We start from the raw sequence: 22,503 nt of genomic DNA, 5'->3' as shown, positions 1-22,503 counted from the left end.
ATATGGGGTACTGTAAAACTGCACATCCTGTTTTGCCAAGTCCTAGTTGTCCTGAGACCAATATTTTTTTATGATGACCCTGGGACAACAACTACCTTGAATACCACTAATATGGAATGCATTCATTACCAGGTCAAAGACTATCACTGTACAATGTAATGCAGTTAATGACTTCAATATTCTTTGTGTATTCAAGAGGATATATACACCTGGTACAGTGTATGTGGAAGTGTGGATTCTGGAGAGGACTGATCCAAATCTTATCCTGGTCCTGGACCACTACAAATGCTGAATCCCTGAGCCTGCCTCAGTGGGAACTTGTGATAAATGGGTTAACCTGAATTATTTCATACCTGCTCCACTTGATGCCAAACAACTGAAAATGCCTCACTTATACAGTAGTGTTTTACATCTTCCATTGATTACTCTTCATAGCTGTCCATATAAGGATGACCATCACCTGACCACAGTGCTTCGTGTTGGACAGTCAGGACTTGAGTACTCATCTCATTACAAACGCTTCATTGTGAAGATCAGTCCTCGCTTGCACCTCAGCAGGAAAGAGTATGTACAGTACTGTCTTGCCCACCACATGCTCTCCTTTGCTCTCATTATCCTATTGTCCTCTGAGTCATGAGAGCCCAGCTGTGGCAGCAGGACAACTGAGTGCACCTATAGAAGATTCGAGATGTTGTGGATAATAATAATCATTAGGAATAACAACAAATATTTATTAATGATGTTAAATATTTATTATTATTAATTGAACATACTGTTTTTTTTGTTTATTAATGTTAACATTTAATTATTTTAATAAATATACATAAATTTTCAGTCTTGTAATTATAATAATGTCACCCTTAAGAATAAATTAATAAAAAAAATTAAATAATAATTCTTAACAATAATATTAATAACTGCAAAATTATTAAACAACTATTTTAAATACGTTAACGTCACAATGACTTTGTTGTTATTATTAATAAATATAAATAAATAAAAATAGTAATCACTGTATTAACAAATGTATTAGTAGTACTTGTTGTTGTTGTTAAGAGATATGTATTAGTTGTAATAAAATAAAATAATAAATGATAGTAATATTAACAGATGTAGTAGTAGTAGTAGTAGTAACAATGATTATTATAATTATACTAAATATTTATTTATACATTAGTTGTGAAAAGAAATATTTTTTAACAATCAATATTATTCTTATTAAGATTATTTAAATAAACACACAAATGTAATTGTCATTTAATAATAAATATTTATAATGACGACAAGGATAATAATAATGTTAAATTATTTAATGTTTAATTAAAATAAATCTACATACAATATCATCATCCTCATTATTTATTATTATTATTATTATCAAGAAAAAAGAAAGAATAACATTTTAATATCTGACGGTGAAGGGCCATTTCAGAAGACCTGAAGGATTCTGAGGATAGGTTTTTAGTTTAAGTGGAGTGGTTTCTGATAATCTAGTAGACAAAGAAGGTAAAAAGCGATGTTATGTTTTTTTTTTTATATTCATGCAGTGAACAACCCATGCAAACTAGCTTTAACCTGGAAATGTATGCTCTTCCAGTCCCACAGATATTGGATTGAGTATGTGCAGCAGGATCTCTCAATGTGTTGGGTGTCTGTGGGCTTGTGGTGGCTATTTTAATTCAGGGGGCCAAACCTCACCCTCAGCCCGCTCCAGTGTTACATTAACACAATGTCAAAAGAATGTAGCCTCTTGTGAAATCACTAGTATATCGATCAGACAAAGAATTGTTTATTTGAAAAAAAAACAATATATTGCTCAGACCTTACAATAGGCAAATGTTTGACATTTCTAATATATTCAATGACAAATCAACCACGTAACAAAATATAGTAGAAAAAAATGCCTTCAGGTGCCTTATGCAGTGATGTTTCCCTTCTCTTCTGCTTTTGGATATTCCATTTCCATCAACATTAAAAACTCTACAGAGGGGAAAAAAAAACATGTATGTAATATTAATGCAAGTTTAATTTCTAACTGTAAAATTTCAGTTTTGAACACCAAGATATTTCCAGAATGAATACTTTATGTACCTACCAACGTGCAATATATATACAGTCCCCTACCATTTAAACCAATGGGTAAGATGTTGGTATTCGAAAAGAACATCCTGTAGCGTTTACCTTCTGTGTGGTCGATATCTGGACTTGTTGACATCAGAACCCAGGCCAGTCCGACCAGCAAAGTGACCACCAGGTTTACTATGATCCAGGGGTGAAGGATGCTGCGCTCTGAGCCCGGCTGCCTGAGAGGAGACACCACAGCCGCTCAGCCCTTATTACTGTACATTTACCCAGCATGCTCTAATGAGAGGGACTTACCAGAGTGTCACATTATAGCTGGAGTACTGATTATAGAGATTGATGCGATCACTCGTCATCTGCTGGCTTAACGATAAAACAAGTGCAGAAAAGTACACTGAAAAAGAAAATGTGTATTAAAACATTGCTGTTTCAGAATACGTAAATCCATTTTGATAAACTCACAGAAGGAAGCTAGTGCCACAGGTCGGAGGGTCAGTAAACTCCTCATGGCCGTAGCAGCTTTGGCAAGATTCAACCTGTTTGGAGAGAGATCAAAGTAGTTAGGTTTAGTTTAATCTCAAGGGCTCAGGCATCTAGAGATATTTATGGCAACGGCGTACTGGACTTGTGTTTGTGTTAGCTCACGCGAAACGGCATTATGATTGGGTGATTCACCTGTCGAAGGCAGAAACCGTGCTGAGGGCCAGCAGCAGGTAGAGCAGGGACTGTGCGGGGTAGGCCAGGGTACTATACTGCTGGAGTAGGTTGGAAAGAGTGCTCATCTGTTCCCCAGCCAAAACATAGACCACAATGATATTCCATACAGCATAACCAGCCAGGAAACCATGAGAAAACAGGCCAATCACCCTGTGTAGTAACAAGAGTCAAGGTTTAGAAAGCAGTCTTTCATCATTCAAAGGTTTGGGGGTCAGTGAGATTTATCTTTTATTGTTTGCAAAGCAAGTATATTATTTTGAACTTTATTCATCAAAAAATATTGGAATAAAAGTATCATGGTTTCAACAAAAATATTAAACAACACAACCATTTATTAAGTGTGATAATATGAAATGTTACCTGAGCACCAAGTCTGCATATTAGAATGATTTCTAAAGGAAATTTATCATTGGAATCAAAGGAATATACTGAATTTTAAAATAACTTAAAATAGAAAAGAGTTGATTAAATTTTAATGATATTCTATATTTCTACTGCTTTTGACTGTAATAATAAATTTTGAACAGCAGTGTATTTATACAAAATCTTTTTAGTTTATTGGTATGTAATATGTTCTTATGATTGACTATTAAATATTAACTTCTCCACTTATAATAACACATCACATTGAGTAAATTCAGTTTGAAAATGAAATGAGCTTTAACACTCCTCTTGATTTATGTTTTTTTTTTTCTCTCACCAAAAACTAAAACATGTGACATGGGTCTTGAATAGAAGGTCAGCCGTTGAACAAGCACAACATCACAAATCTAAAGACTTTGTTTAAAGCCTGTTAGGTTCAGCTTCTTTAGACTAGAATAGGTTAGAATATATACAACAGCACTAAAATGCACTTGTATACAAACAAAATAACGTAATTAAGTTTTAAAGAAACGTACTTCAACCCTGTAATGCCACATTCCATTTTCACTTTATACATCCTGAGTCACTAAAAAAAAATCTGATCTAAACTTTTTCAGTCAAAAGTCACCTTGTGCATAAAATGACCCCTTTAATCAAATAAAGGGGGTCATGAACTGAGAAATCAAAATTCCCTTGATCTTTTGACATATGAGAGGTCACTGTACTATTAAAGAATCCTGCACGGTTCAGAACTCAAAACTTTCTCGTTAGTCTAAAACAGCTTACAGTATATTGAAGCCAGTCTGCCAAAACGACAGCTTGTGGAATGTGACACTTTATGATGTAATACTGTGTATAAGCACCGCCTCCGCAAAAGATGATCAACGCCTGTTTCTGCCCTGTCCACAGATTCGCGCATGTTTTTGTGTTTACAAAAGAGGTGTGCAGGTCTGCGCAGATACCAAGCGATAAAGATAGCTGAAGAAAACCAAAAGCTGTGCAGTGCCAAGTTTTTGCATTGCCTTCCTTCTGATCCCAACTTTAGGAAAGAGTGGACAAACTTTATTTTTAATGAAATTGCAGACCATGTCAGTAAGAACTTGGTCCGGCAGATTTGTTAACAAACAAGGATTTTCAGAAAGACTGAAATAAAAAGACGACGGTGTGCTGACTATATTGGATCCAACAGTAATGTGAGGACACAAGTGTGAGAAACTTTTTTTCATTATGTGATCACTATTGCTTAGTATGTTATTACAGATTATTTGATATGTATTGAGTATTTATGTATTTTTTACCTAAATGACAGCAAATGTCCATCTGTAAAGGATTTAGGCTGTCAAGCATACACAACTGTTAGCCAATCATAGCAATGTCCAAACTGTCCTGAGCACGTTCGCGTCTTCTTCAGCCGGCATGTGATTTATCTTCTTCTTCTTCTTGCTTTACGGCAGATCGCAGACATACAAGTGCATTACTGCCACCTATCTCTCAAATGGACCATTGACACTCTATCTACAATCTTAATTAAGAGTGTAAATGGTCCACTTGAGAGATAGGTGGCGTTAATGCACTTGTAAGTGTGATCCGCCGTAAAGCAAGAAGAAGATGATGTGTCAGGCACCGGCTGTTGAGAACACGCTCAGGACGTGCTCAGGACAGTTTGGACGTTGCAGTGAAAATAAGAGGTAAAAAACAATATAAATATTGTTCAGTTTCTTGCACAGATCGATCGTTTTGTGTCTTTACACATTAATGTATTGTCACGAGCCACAGGGTTTAATTTGGTTTTGTTTGAGTCTGTTTTTTTTACTCTCAAAGCCGTAATTCCCATGATCCACTTCCATTATATGACTAATAGACTTCGGTTCCCTTTAAATTGAAGTCTAAAGCAACCGCACAGATCTAAACAAATTGGAAAATAAAGTGTAATTTAAAACCAGATGTTGAAAACAAACCTAAAGCCGCTGTGCAGTCTCAAGGAGACATCTTTAGTGGTCCACACTGAGCGGCTGTCCATAAAGCTCTGCTCCATCGGCCCACTGGGCTTCCACTGATCCACTCGCTCAGCTGCTTGAAAACGACCTGCCACCAAAGATACAAGGTCACTTGACCTTCATTTCATGATGTAAAGAGTACCTTAAACACAAACAACTTCACCTTAAAGAAACAACTGCACACCATCCACATTATCCACATTATTCTGCTTGAAACTTACGGCTCCTCTCCACAAACACCTTCCCCACAGGCTGGCTCTGTCCTTGGGGAGCGGAGAACAAGGAATGCTGGGGGACAGGCACCTGGGGGTCTGTGATGATATCGTCATCCTCTATGTCCAATTCGTTGTTGGACTGTGTTTCTATGAATTTAGGTTTCACTCTAGAGAAATGATAAATTAAATCCAATAATTCTTTCATAAAAAAAATGACACATCAGTGGAGCATAAAAAATACCTGAAACCATTCAATAACCTGTTTAAGGTGAAAAAAAAAGACTTACTTCCTCTTTTTTGGTTTGCGCATCACCTCTTCTTCGACATTCTGATCCACCATATCTCCATTTGACACCAGGTCTGTATGATCTCCCTCCACATCTGACCAGTGAGAGCAAATTAACATTATTTCTGGGTTGTCTATGTTAGTAAAATTCCACCTCTACAGGTATCAGATGAGTTGTAGTGAAAAGGACATGGTTTTGAACAGTGTTTCTACCAATTGCTTGTGCTTTCTTCTTCTTTTTCCTCCTTTGTGGTGGATTGTCCACAGGTTCTGGGGTCAAAGGTTCCTGACATTCAGACTGTCTGCGACTGGTAAGCCCTCCCATTTCCATTCCACCATCTACAAAAGGTCAAGGGTGACACAAACTCATCACATGCACCCCATGCTTCTACAGGTGACACCATGCAGTCAAGTTTGTCTGGTTGCAAGGTCTAGTATTCAGACTCTGCTGGAAAATGTTGTCACTGTAACATCTGGTTCCAAAAAAGCATCTTTCTCCATCTTTTGAAAGCCATTCAAAAGTAGCCACGTATTCTACTATGTCAAATGTGTACACAATTCCAACACAGATTGGAAAAGCAATGGCAACCTTTACATTTATGCTAATGCAATGGTCTATTACTGAGCCACAGGAACACATTTACATTTAACATTTAATAAGCTGATTTAGTGCACTGCACTACTTTAAACCACTACTTTAAGACCCAATAGCTTAGAAGCACTTTTGCACCAACATGCCAAAATGGGAAGCTTCCGATGAATAACAGTTTGAAGACAAAAATAAAATAAAGTTAAATATTTGTAATAATTATGCACAAATCAATGAAACAGTAAAATTCTAAATACAAAAATATTAAACCATTTTATATTTGTTCATGAACACATTTATTATCTTCAGCTGTTTCCCAGCAGTTATAGAACAATTGACAAAAAATATGGTTTGAAGGATACGACAAAAGCATAATAATTTACAATAGTTTAAAAATATAGTTGACTAAGACCATAAAAAGTAAAAATAAATAATAAAACTAAATTAACAAAAATTTATAAATAAATAAAAATCATATAAAAACTAATTAAAATGACAAAAACAAATAAAAAGTTCCCCAGTAAAATTATTACAATTGTAAGTTAAATTATTATTTAAATAAAATCTCATTCAAAATATTAACAAAAACTATAATAATACTGTGTAATCAATGACACTAAAATAGGACAACTAGCCCACTCTCTCCTGTGTATCATGTGTGTTCCTTATATCACCTGAACTCACCATCATGTTCATCCATACTCTCCACATCCCTCTTGGCCTTCTTTTTCCTACTCTTTGGAGCAGGAATCTCCTCTTTAAAGGACAAAAGAAGAGCTTTATTATCTTATTTAATGTTAACTGACCATAAACGGCATATTTACCTGCAAAACCGACTTAAATTTTCAACATTATTACCTACTCAGACACATAATAAGATTGGACCAAGAGATGTCAAATGTGAAAAACATGTCTCACCTGCTGTGTCCTGGCTGTGCGTTTGAAAGTATAATGAAGACAGAGGAAGGAAACGAAGAGAATAAGACTTCGCTGTATAAAACCATTACAGTTTAAACAATATCTGATCGGCTAGGTGATCTTACCTTGGCATAGATGGCAATGTTCGTGGTCCCCGCTAAAATGTTCAAAAGTAATATTAGGTTAGCAAATAAACAGTTCCAATGAAACTCAAGCATCAGATGCTGAACCTGTTGAGGGCTCTACATTTGTATATTGTGTCTAACAAAGCTTACTGTCGGCTTTTTGGCCATTCCACTCAAGAGTACAGGGGGAACACAAGGGACACGTACAAACAAACATCTCTGAGCTCTTAAAGCAAGGATTAATGCGAGTCTAAATCTGAGACGAGCATCTGCCAAGCAGCAGGATTATGTAGAGGAGGAGCTACTCAGGAGTCACCATCGAATACTGTTACTCAACCCTCTGAACATAAACACACACATCACCACTTACTTACTTATGCATTTATTTAAACAACACTATTTTGAACGAATAAATGCAGCCTGAATATGAAAATATAAAAAAGCCTATTATAAAGCCTTTAATTTTGATTAACTTGAAGTATCACATTAATGAAAATTTAAACGTGAATTATGCTTGAATGTCATTAATCTAATGTAAGAATACCCAAATTAGTTTTCATTCCTTATGATTTAGGGGTCAAATATAATCTAGGGCTAGGCAATTCTACATTTAAATTAAATTTAAAATGTACATTTATGCATTTAGCAGATGCTTTTATCCAAAGTGACTTAGTGCATTCAGGCGTTCAATTTTTAACTATCATATGTTCCGGGGGAATCGAACCCCCAACATTGCTCTACCAATTGAGCTACAGGAACACTTAGAATTCTGAACCATTTTGTGAGATTTACCCTTTTCCCAATAAATAACGCTGATTTATCTTCTGAGATTTATTCTAATGTGTATCTAAATGTACATGTTCACCCTAGTACTGGCTGTATTTATTATTGCATTTATTGGCATTAATATGGAATTGCTTCAATCCAGACTATATATTCAATAGTCTTTGGTTTTAATCATGATGTAAGAGGGTTACACAGACTGCAATGGATGAACCCAGAAAGCCTAGTACTCAACATTTACAAACCTACAGGGGAAGCAAAAGCATCTGACTCCCAGAGAGTTTACCTTTATGACTACTGATGTTCTTGTCGATGTGAAGCTTGTACTCAGTAAAAGTAAAAAGTAATGAAAAGGCTTGACAAGAAGAAACAAACACACAGGATATGTTATGAATATCCCAGACTTACCCTCTGTCCTTGAGGAATGGGAGGGAGATCTCTTCTCCTTGTGCTGGGAATCTACGTACAATCATATAATATAATATAATATAATAATAATATGTAAACAACAGCTCTGAACATGCACACTAAAGGATGAAGTTTAATTAGCGTCTGTCAGTAACTGCTTGCTAACAGAAAACGATGCTTCTCATTTAAGCATGTAACAAACCTTTGCTTCCGTATCCATTCTTGGGAGTTAAATAACAAAAGCTTTAATTACTGAGCCAAAATTATCTTTGTATTTTCATGTCGTTTGTGGTCTGAGATTTTGTTTTGCACGTTGTCTATTGTTGATGTTGGAGACGGGTGGGCGTGTCTAACTTTCCTGACGTAGTGTACGTACTAGAGGCGCGCAGAAATTCAGAACGTAAATACACGTATAAAAGGGCAATCATACTACAGTGTACACAAGTCAGATTACACCTACGTTTAAAAAAAATCTAGAAATACTATATGATCCTATTATATCATTCTTTTTATTTACAATTACCTTTTAAAGAAAGTCTCAAAAGCTGGAAAATATGCATGTAAAATATGCACGTCTTAAAAAGATGTTTGCTAAATATTTATAACTGAATTTATGACTGATATGAGTAAAACGTTCAGTTATTAAAAATAATTTACATTTTAAAAAAAACAGTCATTAATTTTAATGCTAGTGCTGTTACCTTACTATAGAAGCACCAGTGGAAAACCTTAAAATGCCATGTGCGTAACATTAGGTTTGAAAAGTAGCATTTTCTTCAATTTCAGATGGAAATACCACTGATCCATAAACACATCAACTCAAGTGACCTTAGTTCTGTTCTTATGATTAACACCTCGTCAGTGCAGACCTGAAAATCTTCACAATCAAAAACAGTTTCAAATGGATTAAGAGTGCTCAAAAATACCAAATCTCTTTTGTAGAGCTTAATAACTGTTTAGGCTTTATTTATTTTTTCACAAGGGCGAACAAAAGATTGACATCTGAAAAAAAAATGTAAACATATTTTGCATTCACACTATCATTTTACAGACAAAACACACTACTATCATGCCCATCCACTCTCCTATAGTATCCCTGAGCTCTTCATATTAAGACTGGTCAGTTGGTCTGATCCATGCAGCCGGTACCCACTGGGGTTCATCCTGAGCTCTCCTCACAGCGGTCAGCAGCTGCACACAAGCGGCCTGCAGGCCGTCGTTTACTATCACATGATCAAAGTACTGACAGTAATGCTGTTCAATATTGTGTCCTGCATCTTCTATCTCCTGAAAATCTTCATCCTGTCTCAAGAGAGAGAAAACACAGAGATTAAGACACTAACCATAAATTGAAAGGTAAAAAATAAATTGAGTGGACATGGGTAAAGATGCTAGCTCACCTTAAAAGGTCGGCTGGCACAGTAATTTGTGATGATATGTGAATTTATTCGTGTGCGTTTCATCTGCTCAACACTAGGAGGCTTTATAAAGATGACATACGCCCTCAGCTCCGCAGTCCTCACTGACTCTAATGCCTGGAGATCAAGAACATAGAAAGCATCAGAACAAGTCAGGTGTAATTCAGAAGAGGCGACAATTATTCTTATTTAACAATTATTGTTTATAATAATAGCACTATTTTCTTCCAGGGTTATTGCATTTCATTGCCTTGTACCTTACATATGCAACGACAATAAAGATGAATCTAATATAATCGGATGTATATTAATAACACTAAAATAACGATCTTCTCTTCAACAGATCTGAACACGAGTTAAGAGGTTGTTCCTAACCCAAAAATATTAGTAATAAACCTTAGCAAGCGCCACTAATAACAACAGATGAATATATATCCAAGAGAAACTCACATATGGCTCAATGTCAATCACACAGATCTTGCCACTCGCCAAAACATCTTTCACCGCATCCACGCTAGTGCCATAAAGATGACCTCTCAGCTCCCCAAACTCAATAAACCTGAGGAAGAAAGAGAAAAAGGGTCACAGGCCTACTTAAGATTACAAAACAACAGAAAGATTACAGTCCAACCAAAAACATAGTAAATCTGGAAACATTATCTGTTTATGCACAGCTGAGTATATTTAGACCACCTGTGATTGCAGACCATGGTGTCAAACTGCTCTCGGCTGATAAAGTGATATTCTCTTCCAGATTCCTCATGGCATTTGGGTGGCCTTGTGGTATCTAAGTGAAAATGAGAGTCAGCTTCAAAATCACCATGCGTGTACCCTTTCATATGTACAGTTATATCACACAAAGTCATATTTGAAGAATGAAACTCACGGGGTACGGCTCCTTGGTAGACCTTGGGGTTGATCTCAATTAACCTCCTGCGTAGCTCATTTACCCCGACCCCAGAAGGACCTGACAGTTTCAGAACATACAGCTACTGTAAGTTGGACAAGATCTACAAGGCAATATGTGTATCTTGCTCACACTCACCCAGTAGAGCTATGAGGCGGTGTGGGTGCTCTGGATGGTGCTGGTACCGCACCACCTCCTCATAAAGGTTGGCCAGTGAACTGTAACAGCTCGTGGGACAGCGTTGGGTGCAGAACTGGGACGTTCCAAATGCCTGACCTCTCCGTTTGCGACAGAGACGCAGACTTCTTCGAAAACCAGCTGGCATAGACAGAATAAGGTATACACAGAATAAAAGCACAATCATACATGCAAAGAATAATACGATGTTGTAGAATCAAAAAAGATTATAAGTGGATAATGTTGTATTTATTTTTTTAATGTAATATAATCAACGCATGTAATATGCAATTCTAATTTTACGACCAAACCAACATTTAGCTAAACCAAAACCAAACAAAGTTGCCTTAATCTAGTCAGTGTTAGGATGCTGTGAACCATTTGTGACCATGGACCACAAAACCATAAGGGTACATTTGTCGAAATTGAGATTTATAATGATCTGAAAGCTGAATAAATAAGCTTTCCATGGATGTATGGTTTTTGTTAGGATAGGACAACATTTGGCCAAGATTCTACTATTTGAATATCTTGAATCAGAAGGTGCAAAAAAATCCAAATACTGAAAAAAATCATCTTTAAAGTTGTCCAAATGAATTCTTAGCAATGCATATTACTAATAAAACATTAAGTTTTAATATATTTATGGTACAAAAATGTACAAAATATCTTCATGGAACATAGATTTTTGGCATAAAAGAAAAATCTATAATTTTGACCCATACAATGTTTTTTTGTTTTGTTTTTTGGCTATTGCTATAAAAAAATATTCCCCAGCGAATTAAGACTGGTTTTGTGCTCCAGGGTCAAACATCTGAGAGTCACTCACTCAGGTAAATCCCTTCAATATTGGTGCTGAATTCACTCTCCTCTGGAACACAACACCAAATACAGTTAATGCATCAATTAACAAACAGAATAATCAGCAATGACTCAATGAAATAAAAATCTAATCAAATCAGCAACAGCAATTAATTTGAAACTTTATGATTTCTACAGTAATGAGTTCTTTACACTCACCATCCTTTAGCTCTTCTGATGAATCATCATCAAGGAAACAGGAATAAAAGTTACCAGAGGCAATTTATTTACAGTATTTACAGCTGCACTCGAAAATCAGTAAACATACTTAATCTTTAATACAATAATATTTCTTAAAATATGTAGTTGTTTCTATAGTTCAGGTCAGGGGGCAGTTCTGTTGGTGGAAACATTGACCCTAAATCTGAATTCAGTAACGTTTCTCCTGATATATTCAGGACTTACCTACCAGATTCAAATGCCTCCTCATCTGCGCATTAGGAAACAAAAACACATACTGTATGTATAAGTATAACCAGCATTATATAACTAAGGTTTTAATACTCATTTCAATCAGCCAAGAAAATACCTGCTTCTACACATTTTTCATCTATGGCAATCATGTCATCTTCTGTAAGAATAAAAAAAGGTGGGGGTGATGAGAAATGTTTCTTGAGCAGCAAATCAGTATATTAAAATGATTTCTGAAGGATCATGTGACACTGAAGGCTGGTGTAACCAGGCTGAATCACATACAACAATATAAATAAATAAAAAAACTTATTTTAAATTGTAATAATATTTTACAGTATATCTGTTACTTTTTACTGTATTTTGATACAATAAATAAACGCACTCTTGATAAGCATAATGGACATTTTTCACATACATTACTTCTTTCGAAATCAAATCTTACCAACTCCTATCGTTTGAACTGTAGTGTAGTAAATTAGCTGGGTTTAATGAATATATAAAGAGATGTTTATGCTCATGTTACTGTGTATGGAACTTGCATGAACCACAAAAGATATATTGGATGACTAGATCACGCCAATATTTTCCAGTCTATAATGCAAAAGACCTTGCTGATAAATAGTACAATGTTAGAAACTATAATAATTGTTTTTAAAAATGGTATGTTTTTACCATATTTTCTGCACCCACACTCCAGCTAAACTTCTTGTAAGTCTATTTTGGTGGGCAGTGTGAGCACTGTAACCTACAGTTCAGTGTATTTCTAGACAGGACTAAATGCTCACCTTCATCAACTGTGCTCACTGCAGGTTGGCATGGAAACAAAAGACAGCCAGTACAAAACAGTTGGACTAACATCATATCAAGTAAATGCCAATATAAAACAATAACAGCATATAATGTTTACTCACAGGTTTTGACACAAGTGTGAGGATGATAAGGCTGAGACCACCATGACTCTTTTTGCTTCCTACAAATGCACACACAGTCACATTTGGGTCTTAAAATTGGGGCCGGCAGTGATTATCAGCATAATCTCACATCACATTCAATTCAGCTGCCAAATCTCATCGCATCATCACACAGCCTATGCAGATGTGTAATTATTCTGTCACCGACCTTGAACCCCTGACTACTTAGAACTGACCTTTTCAGCAAGCTGGTGGACGGAATGAGGCCAGCGCAGGCGGAGATACTGGGTAGTTTTACAGCCTGCCACCAGAGAGTGTCTGACTGATCCACAATCTCCAGGATATCTCCCTTCCTGAATGCCATGCCGGCATCTGCGCAGGGAATGGAAGGATCCACATGGGGATTGTAGTCCACCATGGCACGCACATATAGCTTGTGAGGAGAGCAAAGCCATTAAAAACATCAGTAGTATGCCAATGACTTGATCTCACTGCATGCATAATTCCATACGTGTTATCTAATAATGTTTTTGGACATAAAAACAGCAATGTATTTTTTTTTCCAAGTTTGTATGAAATGTTTTTATTCTTGTTAGTCTAATCAAATAATTATTAAAGATAAAGATGTTACGCTGATTTTAGTTCTGGAACAGTAGTCACACTGCAAATTGAGGGTCAAAGCAAATGTGCTGCACATTTGGGGAAAATAAAGTAGAGTGTGTCATTGTTTTAATAGTTGGTTCTCCTGATTGAAAACTCGCAGTGAGCCAAATATACTGTTTAATTCAGGGAACTGGATGCACTTTTGTTTTTTCAGACAGATCTAGACTAGTATATTGACTAAAGTAGATATAGTGTTGATGTTTGTTAACTCACCATGGTTTGGTTGTTGACTGGCCTGTCAGTGATGGGAACCACCTTAAACATTATGGTTCCATGGGAGTGAGCCTATGGTAGGAAATGAAGACACAAAAATGAATGAATATTGTTGATTTATCATTATTTACTTGTTGATCACAGATTCCCCGTTAAATGAAATGGTAATAGTTGTTGTTTGGTACAACAGATCCTTGGTTTAGGATACCTTGCTGTACCTTGATAGTTGCTCTAGCACAGTAATGGCAGATTAAGAAGAAGAGGGGGAAGAGAACCATTAAAGGACCAATTAAAAAAGAGAGTGGATAAGGCAATAGCTGGACTGGTGGGAATATACGGTTCTTTTTATAGTTTTTTATAGCAGATCCATGGTTTGGGATCCCTTGCCGTAGAAAAAATATGGCACTATTGTTTTCTGTAGAGGTACTTTATAGCACACATTGCAACAGTGACATTGGTATCGAACTGAATTCAATAGACACTGAACTGGCTAATGACATTGCTGCCTTTTGTAGAACTGCTTATAGGTGAATTGAATTTGTTTCAGATTGTTGACAAATAAAGAAGATCAATCTAAATCTATAAAGACAACTTGTCTTGACGCTGGTGCCATGACCCGGATGGGAATGAAGCACACAATTGTAACAGAATACCATGCTGTGGACCAACATATTATATGTGATTAAACTGTATATGTACTAACCAGAATTTGTATAATCTGTGCTGGTTCCAGTCCAAATACAGGATGGCCATTTACCTCCACCAGTCTGTCTCCAGCATGCAAGAGACCTTTAACAACAAGCACACAGACAAGAAACAGGACTCCATGAGAAATGTAACACTAATATACAAAAATAGAGAGTAGGGATTCAGAAAAAAAAGTACAGCCAGACAACCCTCACCACTGCGGTCAGCAAGTCCTCCATGTATAACACGAGCAATGTATATTTCTCCTGTCACATCATCTCTCCTGATTGTTGCTCCCTATATGTTAGAAGAAAGCAGACATCAGTCCAAAATATCTACAAGGCTTCATTCGATATGAATCAAGCATAAAATATGAATTGATCAAACATATGATGGAAGCGGCATGCCAGGAACAATATTTAATTACAAACTGAACTGCGATGTTACATGAAAGAAAATCAAAGGAATAATCAAATAATTAAGAGAAATGATGATATGAGAATGAACAGTCATGGATATATTAAACCAATGAGAATGACCGATTAAACAAGCAAACAAAACACTCCAAATATCACGATGAATACACACATATTAAAGATGTGAAAGACCTGCATGCTTGAGACAGCAAGAATACGAAAGGATGTTCATAACCGTGGAAACGTGGAAGTGGCCTCATTCCTTTTTTTTGTTTTTCTTGTTCTTCTGGCTAAAGAAACATCTAAATGTGCTGCTATTCACTTTGCGGTCTTGAGCAGGACTGGATGTCAAGGAGCCATTGGTCATCCGTTGTTGTACATCAACCGGTCTCCTTTGAGAAGATGGTGATGGGATTGTTTTGGCATTAAAAGATTTTCCCTTTGATAGCACTGGCTTCTCCAGCAAAGTTATTGCAGATGAAGAAGAAGATGAGGAAGAGGAGCCAGAAGGACAATGAGAAAAGCGAGAGGATGAGGCAATAGCTGGACTGTTGGGAACACTAAGCGATCTGCTACCCATCCGGTTTACCACTCTTCTTGCAGTCTCTGTGCCATGTGGTGATTCTGACGTTGTGTTGCTTGTGGATACTAGCTCCTGAAGCCTCTCCACTACATGCGTTAGCATCGTCAAAGCCTGAGAATTCTCCTGCATGCTCTCAGAGATGCGTTCGGTAGCGGTGGCAATCCTCTCACCAAGCAGGTGGACGTTTTCAGAACTGCGCTTCATGCAGCTGGTGGCCTGCTGCAATGTATTCCGCAATTCATTCAGACCTTCCTCTTTTGCCAGCCTTGTATGGGAGCATGTGATGGTCTCCCTTACCCGATGACAGTGCATTGGGCTTGGGGGAGCAGTGCGGGTGTAAGGGGTGGTTCTAGAATGCTTTGGAGAAGGATTTGAAGCATGAAAGCAGGAAGATGATGAGGAAACCCATGGGGACTGTTGGGAAAATGTATGTAGCACAGAACTGCAGTCACTCTCATCTCTACTGTCTGAATTGTCAATCAAATCGTTCGAGAGAAAGAATGAGAAATGAATGGTGAAATGGATGAAGACAAGAAGACAAAGAACACTAATTAGATAATGCTTTCAGCAGAGGCATACAAGTCGCAAATCTTGATGAATGTAATAATGGGAACCTCCAAATACAGAGTTTTGGTCCTTACCAATCTCAAGAGAGCTACAGGCACAAGGAGTGGAGGAACTGAGGCTCTGTTTCCATAATGTTTTGTTCTGGTGGCAACTGCCAAAAGTGTTGCAGCAGTGTACAGTGCTGGGAGCAACAACGCTTGGTGACGCAGGAGTCTTGGTGGATGTGGGACCATCCAACACAGCATCTAAGCCTCCAGCCAGACGTCTCCCAGCTGAGAATAGTCCACATTGGGTTGCATGCCTTAAAGTGTCCCAGTGGTTTTGAAACTCTTTACCAGCTCCGGTCTATCCATGACAACACACAGCTCAGAGTTACCAAAAACCCTTTTACTAGAACACTTGATCAGAACAGCTATTGGTGAACTTAAAAAAATAACAATTTAAAACACAGGAGGAAAAACCTCATGTCTAAAACCGTTCCTAAGCAACAAAGTTTTTAACCATTCTTTATAACTGATCCTTGTTGCTATGCTGATCTAAAAGACAGGCTTCAGTAATGTACATCGAAAGAGTAAAAATAAATCACAGGTTAGTAAAAGCAGGCCTTAGATTTGCCTGCCACTCCTTTTACTGGTCATGCTCACCAGAGGTTGATTGTTTTTGACCAAGCAAACAATCCTCATGGCTTCCTCGTCTTCAGGCAGGTCTTTAGGCAGCGGTGGCAGATCTGGCTCATAGTCCCTCAAACTTACTGTGTCATGAGCTGAGAGAAGAGCCTGGAAAATACATGTGGTTTCTGGTATTTCTGTGGTCAACAACACATTCCAAACAACTAATTGAATACTGGAAGTGGTCAACTTTAAAAACTTTTAGTTAAAAGGATCAACAACAGTGTCTATCAGCATTTACTGGCCCATAAAGTCTCCCCTGAAACACTACAAAAATGTCTGGCCTTAGACTTTAGAAAGGTTCTTTAATGAAGAGGGTAATGGCTAAGAAAATTACCCTCAAAACACAGCGTATTTATTGAAATAATTCTCACCTGTAGGTGGGGATGACTAAGAAGGGCATACAGTTCTCGAACTTCATTTGAGGGGTTTTGGACTGCTAGCAAATCAGACAGAATCTAGAGAGCACAAAACAAGAGTCAAAAAACTTAGGAAATGTTAATGCATTGGTACAAAAATGTGGAGAAAGGACCAAGACCTCTAAGACAGGGGTGGCAAATCTGCTTTTGAGAGATATCGGCTGCATTCGAAAACTTTTGCAGGTGACTTGCTGCCTTTATGTCTAATCAGACAATGACTTTGCAGGCAGCGTTTTTGCATGAAGGCACCTCATGAAATGGTTTTCGGACAGGCTTCTGAGGCAGTGTAATGGTTTAATGATCGAGAGCAAAATATAGAGAACTCTGGTGATAACTAAGAGGATATTTCATTACTGCAATATTAATTTCTCGCTGGAAATGACATAAAAAGTGTAAAACATTGACCACATTTACACACAAACAGACCACCGACTGCAAATCAGACACCATTTTTATTTTCTGGCTGAACTGTCAGAGAATGGAACGCACAGGATTGTGGGATATCAAAGGCAGCAAAGGATACATCTATGCTGCCTTCAAAAGCCGGCCAGATGAAGGCATCTCAGGAGACAGGAAGTGAAGCTAACATTGAATTCAGACATGCCTTGATGCCTTTCTGCCTTGGAATTTGTCCTTAGAAGGCAGCATTTTTCAGTTTTCGAATGCAGCCATCGTCTTGTAGTTTAGCTCCAACCCTAATCAATCACACCTGCCTCTAATTTTCAATTCATCCTGAGACTTTGGTTAGATTAGATTGATAGTGGATCTTGAGGGTCGAAGTTGCCCATCCCTTTTCTAAGACCTAGAATTCAGACCAAGACCAAGGCCAACACTAGAGCTCATAAGCTCCAGATTCAGGCTTAAACCTAAACCCAAAGTCACAAAGCTAGAATGTCAGGTTACTGTGGTATCAAGAGGTTCTTAAGTCCAAGACTCTGAATGGTATAATCTGCAATGCCTGCAAGTCCTCAGACACACCAAAAGATCAAGCTTTAAAGGTCATATTTTGAACTCCAACAAGGAGATATGAACAGATACTACAAGGTATGAGTTGCACAAACAATGGCAAAAATCAAGGACAGTGAGAATGAAGCTGACCTGTAGAGAAAGTCCAGAAGAATAGGAAAGATATGGCCTAGCTGGACCCTTTAGGTGCCTCTGTAGACATTCATACACCTGCAGAGGAAAAACAGAAGATGAACCCTTACTGGAGGAGATGAACCCTGATTGTTAGTAGGTGTATGTACTATGAACTCTACCTTTAGTAGGGACTGCAACCAGGGGGCATTGAGGAGACTGTACAACAGTTCAGCTCCATTTATATCTTTATTGACAGAGCTCCTCACTTCAGCAATCACATGAGCCAAGATCTGTGTCAGGCCTGAAACATGTAATGCAAGCTACTTCAGAACTCCTGTAGGTTATATGTGATGCTCACTGACTCCTTCAGCAGCTACAATAGTGCTAATATATGCATGCTGTTATATATCAGAGCTAAACTAATTCAACCGACAGCTTCCTAAATTAGCTACATGCAGCATCATACCTTTGTCTCCCATTTCCTGTGGAGCTGACCCAGGATCAGTCTCCACGTCTGGTCTCATTGTCAATCGTGGGGCGTTTTGGGGTTCAGGGGTTGAAAAAACTATGCACTGACCCTCCTCATATACAGCTGCAGGAATAAGCATATAAATTCAATAATTGCTGAACAGTTGTGGCCTGCTTTATGTATGTTTTGTGCTGTTACATCATCTTCACTGGTGTGTATAAGATGTTCTAACAAGAGCTGTTTTTCACAAAAGCACCATAAGCCTAAGTACCGTTGAACCATTGGAACTGATGATCTCTATGATCTACTTAGTCTTACGAGGCTTTTGGGAAATGCATTCTAGAACTTTTTGTAGTTTTAAATGTAATTAATGTTTCCAGGCTTACCCTACTTTAGTGGTTAATATATGAGACATTATGATTTGGATATGGAATTAAAACCTTTACAGACACATTGGTAGAGATCCTGGCAAGTAACCAAAAGCTTGAAGGTAAAAACTTTCTTTCATTGGGACTATCATTGTTCATAGCGTATAATATGTTATTTTGGATAAACATGTGAATGACACATTTGCAAATGAAAGAAAATGAACTAAGGAGTAAGGGCTGATAACCCAGAGGTCTTCAGTTAAATCCATAAATCCCAGAATGGAGGTGGTCCACAAATGCCCTTGTCACAGTTTTGACCTTGAGCAAAACAATCTATGGTAATAACTGCATCCGGAGTGGCTTTGGATTTAAAAAATGCTACTTAACAATAACACATGAAAGAGCATGTTTCAATATACATGATTTGTTATGAACACTGCAGGTACATATTGGATATTGGAACACTGGATGTTAGTTTGCATATCTTTTGAACAAGACAGGCACACCTAAATTACACACTTTATGCCTAAATGGGTGTGATATAAAACACTTCACGTCATATTTAAAAAATTTATTTCTGAGAGGTACTGTCCTTTTAAAAATGGTTTTACCTCAGTGTTTCTGCATTTGAGTCCATTTACATAACCAAATCTAATAGTTGACTGCAGGATATGTCTAGAATTTACATGTAACGATGCTGAATCCAACTGGAGAATCCCAGGAACTACCACAAGGAAGAGTTCATAATTACTGTAAATAAACAGCATACTACATTTGTCGCACAGGGAGCTTCCTCGTAGATAAGTCTGGGAAGCAAGAACCACAAACCCACATCCAGACCGAGACTTAAGTAGCAAATCCTGTTCACTCACCTCCCTCTTCCCTCAAGTTCCGTTTATCTTCTCGTTTTAGGTCCCAGTATAAAATTTAACACACTGAAGAGCTTCTAAAGAGGGTTTGCATGATGATGGCCAGTTTTAAATTACTCAGATATGATGGTATAAACACAGGAATCACACAAATAATATTCCATCGCAGAGCACCGAAAAGTCCTCTTGGAAAACAGAAGTGTAATCCCTCTCTATCCTGCTTAATCCCTTGCAAGCAAATGAGTCAACCAGGGAGAGAGAGTGTGTAAGAACGTGAAGGAGGAAATTAGGAAGGGAGGGATTGGAGAGTGAGTCAGGATGTGTCTGCGAGTGAATGTCCTTAAACATTCTTTCAAATATCATTCTATCACAAAACTCCTTTAGACTTTCAGTTATTGATTCAACACATCACGTAATTACACACAACACATGAATTCTGTGATTCTCACTGATTACACTCACTCTGTGATTAAGATTTAATCATTCCTCACTGTAGAAGATAGAGAACACCTCTCTCTCTGACCCACTCACACACATTAAACATCTGATGATCCCAAACTGAATACATTCTGCATCATATGCGCACACATACGTGGGATGTAATCCTCTTAATTAAAACAGTGGAGCGAATGACACAGTCACACTTGTTTTTTTTTTTATTTTTATCACACTACCCATGAGAGGACAGGATAATGTGGAGACCCTTAAGGGGGAATCGGTTCAGCACTGCAGCTGGAATTGCTTGCCAGTTCAGCACTGAACAGGGTGGGATCTCTCTCGGCCTGTTTAAGAGAAGTCGGAGTGAAATTGCTCTCTGCAGTGACCAAGATCCTCATCAGCAAAAAGATTCAAAAGGCTAAGCTCTGCTGAGAAGCTTTGTTGAGAAGCATGTTGTGTGGAAGGAGGATAACTGGTTAAAAGTTCACTGAGAGCAAGTTTAATTTGAGTCTGATGGGAAACATTTTCTTGGCGACAAAGGTATGGCTAAGTTGTTCAAAAATGTGTAACAGATTTTTCCATTCTAACAAGCCTGCAAATAATAAATGCAAATATTAAAATGCTACAAACCATTTAATCAGGCATAGGATGGCAAATAAATAAGTTTATGAACTTTTATAAGAAAGAAAAAACACTTACCATTGCTTCTTCATTTGTTGTCGACATCAGTGGTCAAGCGTCCAATCAAAATATGTGCTAGTTTGCAACAAGAAGCTATTATACAATTGCTATTATGCAAATGAAGTATGACTGTAATTATTTTTGCAAAAACAAATGTCAGTGGAAGGGTTCAACAGTTGCTGGTGAACATGTTTTTGCCAGCTTGACAGTGGAAATATACCAATATAAATGCCACTTAAATGTGATCTAAAACCCATTGACCCCATCACCAAATGATTTGCAGAACTAATTTGCGAGAAAACTTTTTGACTTGTTCAACCAATAAAGTTTTGAAAAACAGTTATTGCTGTGTTTGTTGTTGTAATAAAGGCCTAATAAAATACTGAAGATCACCATTTCAATTCCCAATCATTGTTTATTGCCATCCAGCTGAATTACAAATCAGTAAACAATTGGAACAAACAGTTTTCTTCAAAAATGACAGAAACTTCATACATACTTGCACACACATACATACATTCATACACTGGTTAATATGCACACCTTGGCTCAGCATGGAAAAACTGAAGTGGAAGTACAAACCATACCTTCCTGAACCCAAAGTACAACATGAACTATGGTATTCATGCAACACCTCGAGTGTTAATGGTTGTAAACGTCAACAGTCCTTCGTCATTACAGTTTTCACGATTACATTTAGTAACATACAATCACACGCAAGCATCAAAATCCTGATCTCTGATCCTTGGAAATGGGTTTTGTGACCATTTATTCAAACCCACCATCCTTCTGGTGCTCTGAACGTGAAATACTCTGCAGATTATCTACATCGCTCAGATTATCTGTGCTTTAGCCAGATCTAACCATCAAATAAATAAAACAATGTCAATAAAAGAAATAATGTATTAGGCGGCTGAGCTTTTAAACGTGAGACTCAACTCGAAGCTATTGCTGGGTACAGAGATGTAATGGCACAAGTCCATAACACTGTCAGAGGCACTTTTCAGAATACTTCACAAAAAAGAACTGATTTTAACATTGGATACCACAGTGCTTGCGTATGTTGAGTGACCTTTCTGCAATAACTGCCAAAAGAGCCAAATGCAGAAAATACATCTTAAGCTCAGCATGCAAATCTTGAGTGTTGTGGTTATTCACAGAGCAAGATCTTCAACGTCTTCTTCCAGTGTGCCAGTGACATTCACTAAAAA

General features: G+C 37.5%; 2 protein-coding genes across 3 annotated transcripts; both read right to left on the bottom strand.

Moving 5' to 3' along the window:
• Positions 1 to 1,762: 1,762 nt before the first annotated feature.
• On the bottom strand, positions 1,763 to 8,825 carry tmem237b (transmembrane protein 237b). 2 transcript variants are annotated; one of them, XM_026258019.1, is made up of 14 exons: positions 8,686 to 8,825; positions 8,484 to 8,534; positions 7,293 to 7,324; positions 7,168 to 7,181; positions 6,934 to 7,005; positions 5,874 to 5,999; positions 5,662 to 5,755; positions 5,381 to 5,541; positions 5,121 to 5,247; positions 2,758 to 2,949; positions 2,545 to 2,618; positions 2,380 to 2,476; positions 2,182 to 2,303; positions 1,763 to 1,980 (listed from the first exon to the last, which is right to left on the bottom strand). In XM_026258019.1, exons 1-14 carry the CDS (start codon positions 8,701 to 8,703, stop codon positions 1,916 to 1,918), a joined length of 1,245 nt encoding a protein of 414 aa, XP_026113804.1. In that variant the 5' UTR covers positions 8,704 to 8,825; the 3' UTR covers positions 1,763 to 1,915. The 2 variants fall into 2 exon arrangements, with proteins under 2 accessions (XP_026113804.1, XP_026113813.1); XM_026258028.1 differs by lacking the exons at positions 8,484 to 8,534; positions 8,686 to 8,825 and adding an exon at positions 7,443 to 8,429.
• Positions 8,826 to 9,449: 624 nt separating this feature from the next.
• LOC113092403 (MAGUK p55 subfamily member 4-like) lies at positions 9,450 to 20,416 on the bottom strand. The gene is made up of 22 exons (XM_026257996.1): positions 20,177 to 20,416; positions 18,934 to 19,059; positions 18,647 to 18,768; positions 18,486 to 18,563; positions 17,343 to 17,426; positions 16,945 to 17,076; positions 14,950 to 15,031; positions 14,751 to 14,836; positions 14,048 to 14,119; positions 13,408 to 13,604; positions 13,172 to 13,230; positions 13,046 to 13,063; positions 12,376 to 12,417; positions 12,256 to 12,276; positions 12,006 to 12,020; positions 11,815 to 11,856; positions 10,947 to 11,126; positions 10,788 to 10,868; positions 10,595 to 10,688; positions 10,352 to 10,460; positions 9,884 to 10,018; positions 9,450 to 9,785 (listed from the first exon to the last, which is right to left on the bottom strand). Exons 2-22 carry the CDS (start codon positions 18,989 to 18,991, stop codon positions 9,594 to 9,596), a joined length of 1,899 nt encoding a protein of 632 aa, XP_026113781.1. The 5' UTR covers positions 18,992 to 19,059; positions 20,177 to 20,416; the 3' UTR covers positions 9,450 to 9,593.
• Between the last annotated feature and the right edge of the window lie 2,087 nt (positions 20,417 to 22,503).

The sequence above is a fragment of the Carassius auratus genome, chromosome 6, assembly GCF_003368295.1.
Source record: "Carassius auratus strain Wakin chromosome 6, ASM336829v1, whole genome shotgun sequence".
NCBI classification, from domain to species: domain Eukaryota; kingdom Metazoa; phylum Chordata; class Actinopteri; order Cypriniformes; family Cyprinidae; genus Carassius; species Carassius auratus.
Note: the sequence above shows the minus strand (reverse complement) of the source record. Positions and strands in the feature narration are given on the sequence as shown.

Bases quoted from the DNA above. Each gene is read 5' to 3' on its own strand.
- tmem237b (XM_026258019.1), bottom strand. The intron at 2,950-5,120 runs GTTTGTTTTCAA...GTTACTACACAG, and splicing joins AGACTGCACAGCGGCTTTAG to GGTGATTGGCCTGTTTTCTC. The intron at 2,619-2,757 runs GTGAATCACCCA...CTCTCCAAACAG, and splicing joins ACGGTTTCTGCCTTCGACAG to GTTGAATCTTGCCAAAGCTG.
- LOC113092403 (XM_026257996.1), bottom strand. From the start codon at position 18,991: ATGAGACCAGACGTGGAGACTGATCCTGGGTCAGCTCCACAGGAAATG. The intron at 15,032-16,944 runs GTGAGCATGACC...TCTAACATATAG, and splicing joins TCAAAAACAATCAACCTCTG to GGAGCAACAATCAGGAGAGA. The intron at 11,127-11,814 runs GTGAGTGACTCT...TGTCTATGCCAG, and splicing joins TATTGAAGGGATTTACCTGA to CTGGTTTTCGAAGAAGTCTG.